Raw genomic sequence first — 14,892 nt, 5'->3', positions numbered from 1 at the left:
ATTTCATCTCTGCAGGATCCTGCTGCTTTCATCTGCACTTGGGAGAAAAAGAAAAGGGATAAAAGCTTAAAACCCAATGTCCCACACATCTATCTTCGGGTTCTTTTGTCCCTCTCCAGGAAGAAAGACAGCAGGAGTCTTTCTTCTTCTTCTTTTTTTTTAGCCTAGCAAAGAGGTCATTTCAGGTACAGAGAGGATCCTGAGATAACTGGTCAGAGAAGTTAAGAAGGAAAAGACCTGGGGGTCCACATCCATCCCCTTTAACTGGTGGTCACTTGCCCAGCAGGACTGCTTTGGTAGACCTCCTTGTTTCCCATGTCTCCTCCTCTTCTCTCCTCTCCTCTGTCTCTTTTCTAACCCTCCATCTGGCCTTCAGTAGTAAGGTCAGTATATTCACACTTGGGAAATCTCATTCAAGAATTTTTGTCAATGGACAAGTCATAAGAAGCCCTTCCATTTTAGGGCTCGTTGACGTCACCCAGGAGGCGATAAATATCTGTTGATATAATTGGATGTGAGATTCAGTGTTGAAATAGCAAAACTCTGTCCCTCGCTCCTTGGCAGGGCCCTATGATTTATGCAGGAGCAGAGGCAGCACGCAATCGAGCTGTCAAGAGAGCGTCAGCTTATTAGGCAAATGCTGCGTGCTTTCTGAAGAGGGTCGACACTATAAAATCCCACTCCAGGCTCTGGTGTGGAGAAACTCAGACAATTGAGAGAGTGAGGAGAAAGAGACAAAAACAAGGGAGTGGAAACTGAGAGGAGAGGAGGAAGAAAGCCTTCAGAGAAAGCCTTGGAGACCACCCTCTGCAGAGAGGCAGCTGTGCCTGGCTCACCTGCAAAGCGCCTGGGAAGGTAAGGGAGCGGCTAGACGGAAGGCGCACCAGCTCTGCGCAGCCTGGTGTGCTGGTGTGTGCGTGTGTGTGTGTGCGTGCGTGCGTGTGTGTGTGTGTGTGTGTGTGTGTGTGTGTGTGTGTGTGTGTGAGAGAGAGAGAGAGAGAGAGAGAGAGAGAGAGAGAGAGAGAGAGAGAGAGAGAGAGAGGTCGCTGGCTGTGCCTTAAAATTCCAACTATAGCTAGGATGTGGCAAAATCAGACTTTAGACGGCTGCTTATCTTTACCTGAACTGCCCACTTGCCATTCACTGTCGTTATGAAGGACTCCCACTACCCTATATCCATCCCGACCCCCAGGGAAAGGAAGCAAGGAGAGGGATGGGGAGATACAGAGACAGACAGACAGACAGACAGACAGACAGACAGACAGACAGACAGACAGACAAGGAAGGAAGTAGTTCTCAATTTGGAAGAACGCTAAAATGGTCCGGAGGGGACGGATCGATCTGTGGCTCTTCTCTAAGCTCGGGGAGACGTTCTGGAGATGGGTTTTGGGAAGGGGAGTCAGGGCTGCGCTCCGGAGTCCTGCCTGGGAGGGGGTGGCTTCGGCGGGAGCCTGGCAGGCATCCTCTTCCTGCTCCCGAAGCCCTCCACCGGGAGCTTCAGGACCTCGGACAGCGCCCCGCGCGCCTGGGGCCGGCGCCCGCGCGCGCTCGGGCTGTGCGGCGGGACGACGCCCCGCGCACCCCGCCGCTGGGCCGAACTCTGACCAACTCTTCCTTTCTCTCTCCCCGGTCCGCTCCCGCCCGCCTCTGCGCACCCCGACCCGCAGCCAGCGCCCCATCATGCGGCTGCGCCTGCTGCTGTCCGCGGGCGTCCTGCTGGTGGCTCTGCTGCGCTGCCCGCCGTGCGGGGCTCTGCTCAGCCGGGGGTCCGCCCCGGGCGCCCCGCAGCCCCCGCGGGGCCCCCACACCCTGGATTTCTTCCAGCCCGAGCAGCCCCAGCAGCCGCAGCCTCGACCCGTTCTGCTCCGCATGGGAGAAGAATACTTCCTCCGCCTGGGGAACCTCCACAAGAGCCCCGCTCCTCGGATGTCGCCCGACTCGTCGGCCTTCGCCGGCGGCAGTGACAACCGCCCCGGGTCCCATCAGGCGGCGGCCGCCAACTTTTTCCGCGCGTTGCTGCAGCAGCTGCCTCCGCGCCCGCTCGACAGCCGCGCGGGTCCCGCGGAGCGCAGCGCCCCTGGCGGCCACCAGGAGGCGCTGGACCGAGAGAGGCGCTCGGAGGAGCCGCCCATCTCGCTGGATCTCACCTTCCACCTGCTCCGCGAAGTCTTAGAAATGGCCAGGGCCGAGCAGTTAGCGCAGCAAGCTCACAGCAACAGGAAACTGATGGAGATAATAGGGAAATGAAACGGTGCGTTTGCCCGCCCCCTCCCCCACAAAAAAGTTTCTGCATTTAAGAGCAAAAAAACAAAAATTACAAAAAAATATTTAACACACAGTATTCTGTACCATAGTGCTGCTCTGATACCATTTGTTTATTTTTATATAGCTCGAAGCATAGAGAATGTACAGGGAGAGCGCCCATACCCCTCCGTTCGCATGCACGAAGCGCACCACGACGTGCAGTCACAGAAAAACAATGTTATTTGTGTTGTCTGCTTTCAGTCCTCGTGTCCAGATGTCTTACTAGTGACGTTTGAGAGAAAAATATAGACCCGGAAGGAAGCTGATGGAAGTTATTCTAATGTTTTAGTCGCGATCAGAGCCAAAGAGAATACTCTTCTCTTGAGTGGGTGGGTAAGACGAAATGTGTATGCGCTTTGAACCAACTTCTTGTAAACGTTTCAGTAATAAAAACATCTTTCCGATCCTTGGTCGTGTAAAAGAATGTTGAATATTTATATTTTTAATAAAAGCTGCAAAGGTTATTGTGCTTTTATTTGTCCTTTCCAGAGCTCACACGAGGGACATGACCTCAGCACAGGCGGGGAAAATGATTAAATCCCATCAAACTTCCTACATTTTTGTTCTCCTCTGAAAACGCAAACATTTTTCAGTGGCTCACACAGACCAACTTTGCAATTGCCATGGGTTAATCTCTTACTTCAGCTTTCTCCCTTCCCTGTTTCCTTCCCCTGTGCCACAGCTAAGATTGGGTTTTGTAATTGGGGAAGTTTCTTCCAGCTCTACAACTTGGTAATTTCACAACCTGAAAAATCGATCATAATGGAAATAACACCTAAACCCGATTAATCTTGAGATGTGACATAATTAGGGCTAACAGGGGCGTTGGAGAGACAAGTGGAGATTTGAGGCTGACATTCTTGAAAATTAAAGGCCAAATGTTGCCGGTTTTCCATTTCATGAAGCTTTACTTTGGCACTATAAAACAAGCTATTTTTCAAAGACTACTTATAGGAGAAATTTGATAGAAATCAACTAGATATAAAATTTAGGGAACTTTAAAAAAAATAATTGTTAACTTTCCTAACTACACAGATACCATCTGTATTTATGTCTATGCCAACCCTAATCACTTTGAGTCTTAAGTCTATGAGCTACCTTTACTCCACTCTAAAACTCAATAGCACATCTTATTAATTTTATGACACATTTACCTTTAATCACTTAGTTGTAGTTTTAAAAATTTTAATCACATGATTTTGACTTCATAATTAATTTATATGAATGAAGATGCTTCTTTCCGAGAGACCCTTGAAGTACCCTTTTATTAATAGAGTAATAATATGAATAATATGAAACACTGAATACATTATATTTTTTAAAAACAGCATTTATTTAATAGTTCATACAGAATAAAATTACTCTTATGAAGAAGGCCTCACAGTGGAACAAAGAAAGCATGATTTGTGTGTGTATGTATATATAGGTGTATGTTATATGTAAATATGGTAACATATACATATATATGCATATATGTATATGAATACACTCAGCCACTCAGTTCAATGGATACAGGAGAAAGTAGGCAGTCCCTGCTAGAAAGTCTTTTCCAATTAAATACTTATAGAGGAATATCTAAAACTAAGATTAGAAAAAAGGTCACAAGAGCTGTCGTAGGCCTTTGAAAGTGTCATCAAATTCAGAGGACATTTCTGGATATCCACTGAATCTATTGTGGAAAAGAGAAAAACTGCAAAACATTTTCATAGCTTTGGTCAATGACTCATCTTTTGTCCATGTTCTGATAAATGGGCCACTTCTGATGACACTGAATTTGGTATTCACCTGCCTTGATATAGCGGAGAAGGGAGAAGAGGTGAAGAGCTTCTATTACACAAAAAGAAGCCAGTGACTATGAGGGACAAGTGTGCAGTGCCCACTTTTTTCAGCACTTGCCACTTGTAACTGACGAATGCACAACTACCACACCTACACACCTTTACATTTCCCACACAACAAAAGATTTACCTAAGCTCCAGTTTCCCTTTCTTCCCTTTCTGAAACCATTCTTTCCCTCCATGTGTTAAGTACGTTATCTGGAATTAAAGGTATCTTTTTTTTTTCTTTCAGAAATCCTACCCAGAGGTCCCACTCATCATTTGCATCATCTGAATATCCCCTAGGGTCTCGCCAGCCTTGTGCATCTCAGCCAGGTAGACAGAGGGACAGCAGCTGGAATGGGAATCATTCATTCAGGGAGTTCAACCAGGAGAAGGAAAAGACATGGCGAGCAGGCTCCACCTCGGGGCCACTCCCACTCCCTGAAGCTGCAGCCTGTCCCTGGGGAGAAGGGGCCTCAGATCCAATCTGCAACAGAAGAAAATGTGAATCAGAGGAAGCAGTTAGTCCTTAGGGGGCTGGCCCACTTACTTCTCCCCTAAGGAGAAAGAATACCACTACTACTACTAGTAGTAGTAGTAGTAATAGTAGTGGTAGTATCATTAGATGGAACATAATCATGAATAGGACAGGACATGGGAAGCAAGCTCTGGTTATCTTAGCTATGGTCAAAAGCCATGAAAGTAATTCACAGTCATGATCTCCAAAGGGACAATAGTAACCCATGCAGAGAAAGGAAGACCTTGAAAGAAAGAGTCCAGTTTATACTCCTTACATTCAAATGAACCTGTTCATGACTCACTGAGATGAGGTCTCATTAAAACATAGCAATAAGGGTTTAGAAAAATCTGCAGAATTTAAAGAAAAATTTCACCGGGGGTGCAACTAGTGCTTGGCTAGTATGTGTGAGGCATGGAAGGCAGGAACACCATCCATGCACTGTAAAAGGGAAAGGAAAGGAAGGAAGGATTGAAGGAAGGAAGGGAGGGAGGGAGGAATCAGTTTAAATGGCATTACTATATGTAATCAATTATTGTAATAAATATTAATAAGGTCTCTCCACTGCTAAAGTAATAAGTTTCTTATATATATGTATATTTATATACATATATGTATATATATATTCACATGTAACTTAATTACAGGAATGTGTTTCCAAAATACATATCATTAGGAATTTCCTTATTGTGTGACCACCATTGAGTGCTCACACAAACTAATAAGGTTGCAATTTCATTAGGAGTTACATCATATGAAAACCATCATAATGTAGTATCTATTACTGAGGGAAAACACACACACAGATAGATAGATAGATAGATAGATAGATAGATAGATAGATAGATAGATAGATAGATAGATAGATAGATCCCTTTTTTTTTTTTTGGCCCAACTCTTGAGGCTTGAACACAGACCCTGGATGCTGTCCTTGAGCTTTTGTACTCAAGGGACTTGAGCCACAGCTGGAATTCCAGATATTTGGAAGCTAATTGGAGATTCTGGTCTCAAAGAGTTTCCTACCCAAGCTGACTTTGCGTTGTGATCCTCAGATCTCAGCCTTCTTAGTAGCTAAGATTAGCAGTATAAGCCATCAGCACCCAGATTAAATTTGAGTAGATCATGAAAGGCTATTTTTCTCTAGGCTCTGAAATCTAGTCACAATATTTATATAAAACAAATCTAATATCAATATTTCTAAAGAGATGCTTTTTATAAACACCTGCCTTTTATAAATAACGAATTCATCTCATCTCATAAGTGAACTTCATTTGTGTTATTTTGAATTTTTTTAATCATAGCTTAATGAATGAGGATCAATCATAAAGGCCTTTTGAAATGCAACTTTATTTTATTAACTCAAACCTAACATTTAAAGATGCCATGACAAGCATAATTCTTCCCGGGGAAACTATGGGAAATGGATAAACATATTCTCATGCTTCACTAAGAAAACTAAGAAAACTAAGAATGCCCCAGATTTCAAAGCAATGAGACACACGCATGCATCACACAGCCCTGGGTGACTTGTAAAGCTGCCAGATGAAGGGAAGGTACATGGCCCAAGCAGAGCGGAACTTTGGTGACTACATTGCCTTATTTCCACTCAAAGTGGGTTTGAGAGGAAAGTGAATGTTTGCCCTATACCCACCAGATTTGCCCCTGAATTTATATATTTTGGGGTGGTATTGTAAAAATTAATAAAATTATCCCTAGTCCTTTTGGCATTGGGGTTGTCTTTACGCCATCAAACTGATTCCTGATGGGAAGTTAAGAAGGGGTATGGGGCTGGGAAGGTGGCTCAGTGGTAGAGCACTTGCCTTGCATGCATGAGGCCCTGGATTCGATTCCTCAGCACCACATAAGCAAAAAGAAAAAAGCCGGAAGTGGCGCTGTGGCTCAAGTGGTAGAGCGCTAGCCTTGAGCTGAAGAGCTGAGGGACAGCACCCAAGCCCAGAGTTCAGGCCCCATGACCGGACCCAAAAAAAAAAAAAACCAACAAAAAACAACAACAACAACAAAAAGAAGGGGTATGAAATCCTCATAGCCACAGACAAATAAAAACAGAAGCACACAGTTGTCAGTAAAGAAGTAGCTGAAATAAATAACTGAAAATGAACTGCTTTTTAAAAAGAAGAATATCACTAGATTCTGTGGGTAATGAGTTAGCTACTACAACATCCTTGAAATTGAGATGGAATCTGCATTGTCTTGACAGAATGCTGTGCCTGTTTATCCTCATCATTCTCTTCCTTATGCAAGTCACTTTGCCCTTACTAATCCTAAAAGAGAGCAAACCAAAACATCCCAAAGGATCTGTGCCTGTCATTGAGATGTGGACTATTGTTTTCCATCTGTTCCATTTGAGTGAATAGTAAATTCTGCTTGGCATTTACTTAGTATTAATATTCTCTTCTATAAAAATAGAAATGAAATCCTGCCTTATAAGGTTGTTGTAAGGAATGGATAAAGTAATGCACATGAGGTATTTTACAGTGCTTCATTTATATTAGGCCCTTCCTTCCTCCCTCCCTCCTTCCCTCTCTTCCTTCCTGCCCTCCTTCCTTCCTTCCTTCCCTCCTTTTTTCCTCCCTCCTTCCCTATTTATTTATTTAACTTTGTTAACTACACAGACACCATCCATATTTATGTCTATGTCAACGCTAATCATTTTGAATCTTAAGTCTATGAACTAGCGTTACTAAAGCATCTTATTAGTTTTAGGACACATTTGTCTTTGGTCATTTAGTTACAACTTTAAAAAACTTTAACTCCCTCCCTCCCCCTCTCCCTCCCTCTCTCTTTCCTTCCTTTCACTCTTTAGTCACTTCCTCTCTCTTCCTCCTCTCCTCTTCCTTCTCCTTTCTCTTCCTTCCTTTCTTTTTCTTTCCTTCTTTCTTTCTTTCTTTCTTTCTTTCTTTCTTTCTTTCTTTCTTTCTTTCTTTTTCTTTCTCGCTTTCTTTCTTTCTTTCTCGCTCTTCCTTTCTTTCTTTCTTTCTTTTTCTTTCTCGCTCTTCCTTCCTTCCTTCCTTCCTTTCTTTCTTTCTTTCTTTCTTTCTTTCTTTCTTTCTTTCTTTCTTTCTTTCTTTCTTTCTTTCGCTTTTTCATTTTTGCTATTACTATCAAATGTACTTTGAGAAGGGAAAAAAGAATGTCAGATCATGGTGGTAGAATATTGCTTCACTTCACTGCAGATCAAGGTGAGATGAAGTGCTTCTATCCTGAGCCCTGTGTCTGCAGGCTCTGTCCTCAACACATGAGGTCATCTGGAATCTTTGCTCACTGCTGTAATGAGAAGCATGCATCCTGCCAGAGGCCGGGGGACATTAGGCTGTGTCATGAGGATGGTTAAGTAATGGATGGCATTTGCCTGACCTGGCCTGTATGGCTGCAGAGTACTTCGAAAAGAACATGAATGAATATATAAGCATCAAAAACTCAGAAGTGAAGGCATGAAGAAAGAAGAATGAGTGCACATGACTGGTGCGAATGTAAAATAGCCTAGCCACTATGGAATATATAATAGGCAGGTTCATCAAAAAGTGACACTGAGAGAACCACGTGGCCCAAAAGTTCCACTTTGGAGTATATAATCAAAAGAACTGAAAGCAGGAATTTACATGGCTTTGTACTCGTATGTCCCTAGGAGCATTATTCATAATAGCCAGGAAGTAGAAGCAATGTAGTGCTCATCCATAGCTCAGTGGAAAAATAAAATGTGACATACACATACAATGGAATATTGGCCAACATTAAAAAAGGAAATTCTGATCAATTCAATTCTATTCTATTCTATTCTTACTCATTGTACAGATGAAGAAAGTGGGACACAAATTACATGTGGAACTAACCCTGAAGATACACAGGTAGGAGGTAATAGAGCTATCAGTCTCCTCTAGGTAGTATTTCACAAGTTTTATTCCATAAAAGACTATTTCTACACAGTTTCTCACCAAAAAATGGAAGCTAGTGATGAAAGTGAAAACATATCATGTTGGGTGACTGTATAATCCTAGCTACTCAGAAGGCTGAGATCAGAGGATCACAGTTCAAAGCCAGATCGAGCAGGAAAGTCTGTAAGACTCTTCTGTCCAATTAATCATAGAGAAAGCCAGAAGCTAGCCTTGAGCAAAAAGAAGTTCAGGGATAGCAACCAGGCCCAGAGTTCAAGCCCCAGGATGAGAGAGAGAGAGAGAGAGAGAGAGAGAGAGAGAGAGAGAGAGAGAGAGAGAGAGAGAGAGAGAGAGAGAGAGAGAGAGAGAGAGAGAGAGAGAGATTCTGACATGTGCTAGAACATGGGTGAATTTTGAGCATCTCAGGTAAAGTGAAATAAGCCAGACACACAAAGACAAATATTGTATCATTCCACTTAGGTGAATATCTAAAGGAATCAATTTCATAGAAGCAGAAAGTAGAGTAGTAATTGCCAGGGCCCGGAAGTGGGAGTGCGGTTGCAAGGAGAAATAGAAAGGTTTTGTTTAGTGGGTACAGTTTCAATTTTTTTCAAGATGAAAGAATTCTGGTGGTCTGTTCCATGGTGTGAATGTAATAACACTATTGGACTGTATGCTAAGAAATCATTAAGATGGTGAATTTTATATTCTGCCTTCCTTCCTTCCTTCCTTCCTTCCTTCCTTCCTTCCTTCCTTCCTTCCTTTCCTCCTTTCCTCCTTTCCTTCCTTCCTTCCTTCCTTCCTTCCTTCCTTCCTTCCTTCCTTCCTTCCTTCCTTCCTTCCTCCCTCCCTTCCCTTCCCTTCCCTTCCCTTTCCTTTCTCTTTTTAAATCAGGCAACTTCACATTAAACCCTGGAGTAACAAGTTCTTTAGTCCAAGTAGAAATGTGTAAGCCAGAGCTTGCCTGGGGAGCTGAGCTCTCCGTCCCGGGGCTTGGTTGCTAATGAAGTGTCCAGGACCGCCTCGCTCCTCCCAGGCTGCAAAGCTGGTTTCAGCAGCGATCACTGTGCTGGGACATGACACAAGCGCACTTATAGCCTCTGTAGCCTCAGTTAGGAGGGTAATTATTAAAGCAGCCTCCAAATAGAAACGTGAGCTCATGTTTCCTCCAGCTGCCTCCAGGCTTCCCATGGTTTCTGTGGAATGCTAGCATCTGCCCTTCCACAAATGGCTATTCTCAATACTACCCATGACCCTGACTCCTGAAAATGTACCTTCCCTGTGTTCTATTCACAGGCTTATCCAAGTGAGTAATCAATATGATAAAAGGCATTGCTGACGAAGACATTAATAGATGATGATGGCATAATATGCCATTCACCTCACCAAATAACATTTAACATAGAGATGTCCATGTCTTATCATGAGAGATGAATGATGCCAGGGCACTGAGGGATGCTAGGAGAAGTGAAGGAATTTGTGCCTAGTTACAGTGGATGCCAATGAGAAACTGGACCTGACAGAGTATCTGGTTACCACTGCACGTTAATTGTCAGTCTTTCTAGGCTACTTCAAGACTCCTTGCCCATCTCTGACAATATCTATTTGTCTTGAAGGAATATGGATAGGAAGGCTCAGACTAGACTTGAGGCTGCCAACTGGGCAACTGCCCAGTATCCACCCTGCACCTGCTAGGGTGTGTCAGAGAACCAAAGCCAGATGCTTGAAACAGGTGTGAGTAGACATGTTGAGATCATGTTTAGAATATTTATTCAGACAGAAAACCCAAACCATGGCCTGATTCCCTGCTTAGCATTCTGGAACCTCGGGGCCCTGGATAGCTTAAGCATTACAGATTCTTGGCAAGAAAGGAAAGTATGGCCAAGACCGTAGGATAATCACCAATGGGAAGAAGCATAGTCCATGGGGAGGCATAGTCCATGGCTCTTAGCCAAGGGCCTGAGCCTGGGAAACACAGCCAGGCAGCTCTACCAGCGTGAGCATTGCTTTCCCAGAAATACAGACATTTCTGCTTGGGATAGAACAAGCGGCGTAAAACACAGAGCTGAGAAAACACATGTGGTCTTCATGACTGCTAGAGGAAGACAGAAATGGGAATCCCCAAACAAACTCAAAAGGAAAAACACTAGCTGGGTGCCATGGCTCAGGTCTGTAATCCTAGCAAGTCAGGAGACTGAGATTTGAGGATAAGGTTTGGGCAGGAAGTCCAGGAGAGTCTTATCTCAAAAAACAAACAAAAACATTAACAAAAAGAAACTACAAACAATCTAGAAGTGGAGCTGTGACTCAAGTGCTAGCCTTCAGCAATAAAGTTCAGGGACAGTTCCTCAGCTCTGAGTTGAAGCCCCAGGACTGGCACAAAAAAAGAAAGAAAAAGAAAGAAAAACACTCACTAAAAACTATTTCCTGTCACTTGGTCTGATTTAGAGGCATACACAATGAATGGCGGAGGTGATGGATGAAGGAAGTTAATGTGGAGACTCTGTTGCTGCCTCCTTCTTATAGGGAAGCTTAGAAGCCAGATTAGAAGTCAGACTCTTCATACAAGAAAATGGTGAATTCACTCACTCGCATTTTCTGAATCTGGAGGAGGATGGTGGAATCTATTCCGTTTAGATCATTTCAAATGCTGTCTAGGAATTGACAGGGTAAGATGAATATCAGACTATAGCCATCACTAGCATAGCCTCAGCTGTACATCCAATGTATGTTCCATGCATAGAATTCATGAGTGATCTCAGTCTTTCAGAAGAAAATTGGATCCTCAATTCTTCACAGTTAGGGCTTCTTAACCTTGGGTTAAGCTAAACAGACCAAACAGGTTCAAATTAGGATCCCCTGTGCTAAATTCAATTTACTGCTAGGGCAATTCAGACTCAGGAAGTTTGAAGAACTTGCTAGAAGTATCTCTAAGGATAAAGTATCAAGAGTTGTTAATAGTGATCACAATAGATCACAATAGATCAAGGCAAGAGGGGGCAGCTGGTGCTTAGTGAACTTACGAGACAGGGCTGATGTACCACTGGAAGTCAGAGACTTAAGTGTGGAATGCAGCTGAAGGCTTAGATCCCTCTCATTTGCAATGGACATCCACATCTCAGGAAGCAATGCAGGCTTTCTGAGTAACCACCCACTTCTGCTTTGTGGGACTGTGCCAATCTGTCATAAGTGGTGAGTCAGAGCCGAAGAGGCCTTGGTCACATTGATTCTTGTCTCAGCCACATCAATCTCAGTGAAGCAGAGATAAACTCTTAGATGCTGGCTGGCTTCCAAATTACTGCACACTCTCCTCCATGGGGAAGGACCAGGCCCAGAAGGCAACAAGCTCACAGTTAGTCTGTGATCCTGAGCAACCAGGCCTCTTCTAAGATCTTCCTTTCTCTTCACTAAAAATGGGAAGCTTAACAGTCCCCACTGTACAGGGCTGATGTAAAGTTTAAAGGAGAAAATCTCCACATAAGACTCTGTACATGATGAAGCAACATTCATCCATTCATTACACACTCTACCTGCACCTCTGGATTGTGCATTAACACATTGGTGGATGAACTCTTCAGTTCATGGACTGCCATAGAGAAAGGGCACTTTATGGAAATCACTGACACACACAAATGAAGACAGGAGAAAAAAAACACACCACAAAATACATGACACTAATAAGGATCTGAGGTGAAATCAGAATAATAAACAATTATAAAGGATGGGAAACAAAAAAGAAAAAAAATGCAAAACCAACTAGCAATGTTATAACTGTTTCTCAAGACCTCTCCCCAGAGCCTGTTTTCACATAATTGTTGAGTTGTAGGCCTAAGTTACCAGGGGAAATGAATCCATCACATTGCTACACACAATTTATATGTTATTTCCCTTTTTAAATTGGATACATCCATTAGCTTCCTATTAAAGTGACATTTATTTAGAAGGCTATCGGATACTGAGAAAGGTAGTTTACTGCTTTCTTTGTTTTCACTTTTTTTTTCACCTTTTAGTAAAAACCGCCAACTTGGCCATTATTAAAATGGCACTTTCCCAGCAGAGAAAAAAACTCTAAAACAAAATAAAGTAGCAATAAAATGCAAAAGCATTAAACAATGTTAATAAAATGATTCCATTAAAACTAGCATGCTAAAGCAAACCTTATTCCCTCCTATAATTTTTTCTATATAACAATGCCTGTACTTCATTATCACAACTTCTTATAATTTCCAGGATCCTGACAACATTACAGAGTACATGTGGGCCAGTCAGAGCACAGCTTAGTCTTCTCTCTCATCAACTTGAAATTCCAGCACAACCAGGGTGCCTAGCAGAGCAGCAATCTGTATGCTTGAATCTCATTGTGAAGCAAGAAGCATTTAGCCTTAGAAATTTCTGTTTGAAAATAATTTGACAATCTGAATCCCTCAATTAAATTTAGAGAACATAGTTAAATTTTCAATCACTTCAGTTTGTTTTGGAAAATTAAATCAATCATTTCAAAGAACACAGGAACCTATAGTCATATTCATGGGAAATCGTGGGTCTCCTGTTGAGTCTTCCCAAGGGCAGTGTGATACCTTGTGAAATTAATCTCACACATAAAAGTTTCCCAGCCTTCTAGCCTCCAGCATCTCTCACTTCCCCATCTCTGGTACACATTGGCATGGATCATTGTGCTTGAAATCAGAATGTATGCTCTATTCTCAAAGGCTATTTGCATGAAAATGATTTGATCTTTTTGCTCTGAGCAGAGAGGCAGAGCTCCACAGTGACTGTTTCATTTTGGAACTTTGGAACTTTGTTCATTCTTGCTTAGGAAAATAAGAATATTTTCAAGGGGGCTGAATCTGGGTGATGAATGTTTGATAAGACTTCAGAGTACATGCTGAACACTGTTCATAGTGTAGAAAATAAACCCTAGGATTCAAAAAGAAAAAGAAACTTTTCTAGTATCACCTATCACCACTGCTAACCAACCTCTTTGATCAGTTAAGCCATTATTCTGTTTACCATTGCTTTGCCCTGCCTTGCCTTGCCTTGCCTTGCCCTTCCCTTCTCTTCCTTTCCTTTCCTTTCCCCTTTTCCTTTCCTTTCCTTCCCCCTTTTCCTTTCCTTTCCTTCCCCCTTTTCCTTTCCCTTTTCTTTCTCTGCCCTTTCCTTTGCTCCCCTTCCTGTTTCCATCTATTTATACAATACCTTTTACCCTTTTAGATCTTTACAATTTCACAGACAACATTTATAGAGCTTTAGCAAAGAACTAAGATGGTGTGATCTGGTTTTTCTTGGTGACACTTTCTCCTCTCTATAATAAGCCACTGGCCTTCACCTGCCCTTTGCTATTTTAGGGTAAAGCCCTAAGGATCTGTCTCTGAGCTAATGATATACTAGATAGAAAGGAATTGGGGTCTCTGGTAGGAAGAGAAAAGCTATTGACCTCTTCTTGTGGGCACTTGGGTCAGATCTGAGTCAAGAGGACAAGCCCAGTAATATAAGTCACTGGCCTATGACAAGGTATCCTCTGAGTTTCTTTACAAACTTTACATGGGACAAAGAATGAACTAGAACATAGGTGTGTCATGAAAACATACAGAGATATTAGCTCAAAAATCAACTAATGTCAAAATTAAAAATAGGGTCCTACCCAATGGTGACAACTGATCATCTGGTCATAAAGTTCAGCTTAATCACTTAGAAGTATCTCAACCATCCTGGCCCTTGCAATGCTTGACCCTGTGTGTGGCTGGGGGAAAAGGAAAGGCAGACTTGTTGGATTTGGGCCATGATTCCTACCCTACTGCCTGTCACGCCATTTGGAACAATGCCTTAAGGACTGTCAACACCATTCTCCTCTAGTCCTCTCCTCTCTACCCTCATCTTTTTAAAGCTATCTAGAAAGCATGAACCTGTATACATGAATGGAGACTTTTACAATACACCTTTTGAACATTCAGTCACAAGAAGAAAAGAGGTAGATAAGTTTTGTTTTAAGCAACACTTATCTCAGACTTAATCTCCAAGAAAATATAACAATTTTAAATATGAGTGTACCTATAGTTCCAAAATAAGTGAGGCTAAAACTGATAGAACTTAAAAGGAGAAATCAGAAAGTCCAGTTATACTATGAGATCTCAAAATTCCACTCAAGAATAGAACAGATTAACAGAAAATCAGAAGAAAAATAGTAGAACTGATCACCACCATTAATCAACTGTCTTAATTGACATTTAATGAAAACTTCACTCAACAACACAATAACATACTGTGTTTTCAAAAACCTTCCAAGGTAGATCATATTCAATGACATAAAACAAATATTAATAAACTTAAAGAATTGGGAATACATAAAGTATATTTTATA

General features: G+C 42.4%; 2 protein-coding genes across 4 annotated transcripts in view; one reads left to right on the top strand and one right to left on the bottom strand.

Moving 5' to 3' along the window:
- The first annotated feature begins 623 nt into the window (after positions 1 to 623).
- Crh (corticotropin releasing hormone) lies at positions 624 to 2,714 on the top strand. The gene is made up of 2 exons (XM_069991785.1): positions 624 to 855; positions 1,668 to 2,714. The coding sequence occupies exon 2, from the start codon at positions 1,681 to 1,683 to the stop codon at positions 2,245 to 2,247; it is 567 nt and encodes a 188-aa protein (XP_069847886.1). The 5' UTR covers positions 624 to 855; positions 1,668 to 1,680; the 3' UTR covers positions 2,248 to 2,714.
- Positions 2,715 to 3,638: 924 nt separating this feature from the next.
- Positions 3,639 to 14,892, bottom strand: part of Trim55 (tripartite motif containing 55) — a 38,674-nt gene continuing 27,420 nt past the window's right edge. For 2 of the 3 annotated variants that reach the window (XM_069990822.1, XM_069990824.1), the window contains one exon: positions 3,639 to 4,611. In XM_069990822.1, the coding sequence (XP_069846923.1) occupies positions 4,489 to 4,611 (123 nt within the window). In that variant the 3' untranslated portion in view covers positions 3,639 to 4,488. The remainder of the gene's footprint in view (positions 4,612 to 14,892) is intronic. The other variant, XM_069990823.1, reaches the window with a different exon arrangement.

The sequence above is a fragment of the Dipodomys merriami genome, unplaced genomic scaffold, assembly GCF_024711535.1.
Source record: "Dipodomys merriami isolate MVZ:Mamm:240054 unplaced genomic scaffold, mDipMer1.0.p SCAF_4, whole genome shotgun sequence".
NCBI classification, from domain to species: domain Eukaryota; kingdom Metazoa; phylum Chordata; class Mammalia; order Rodentia; family Heteromyidae; genus Dipodomys; species Dipodomys merriami.
This window is presented reverse-complemented; position numbering and strand designations above follow the sequence as displayed.

Coding starts and splice junctions, on each gene's coding strand:
- Crh (XM_069991785.1), top strand. CDS start 1,681: ATGCGGCTGCGCCTGCTGCTGTCCGCGGGCGTCCTGCTGGTGGCTCTG.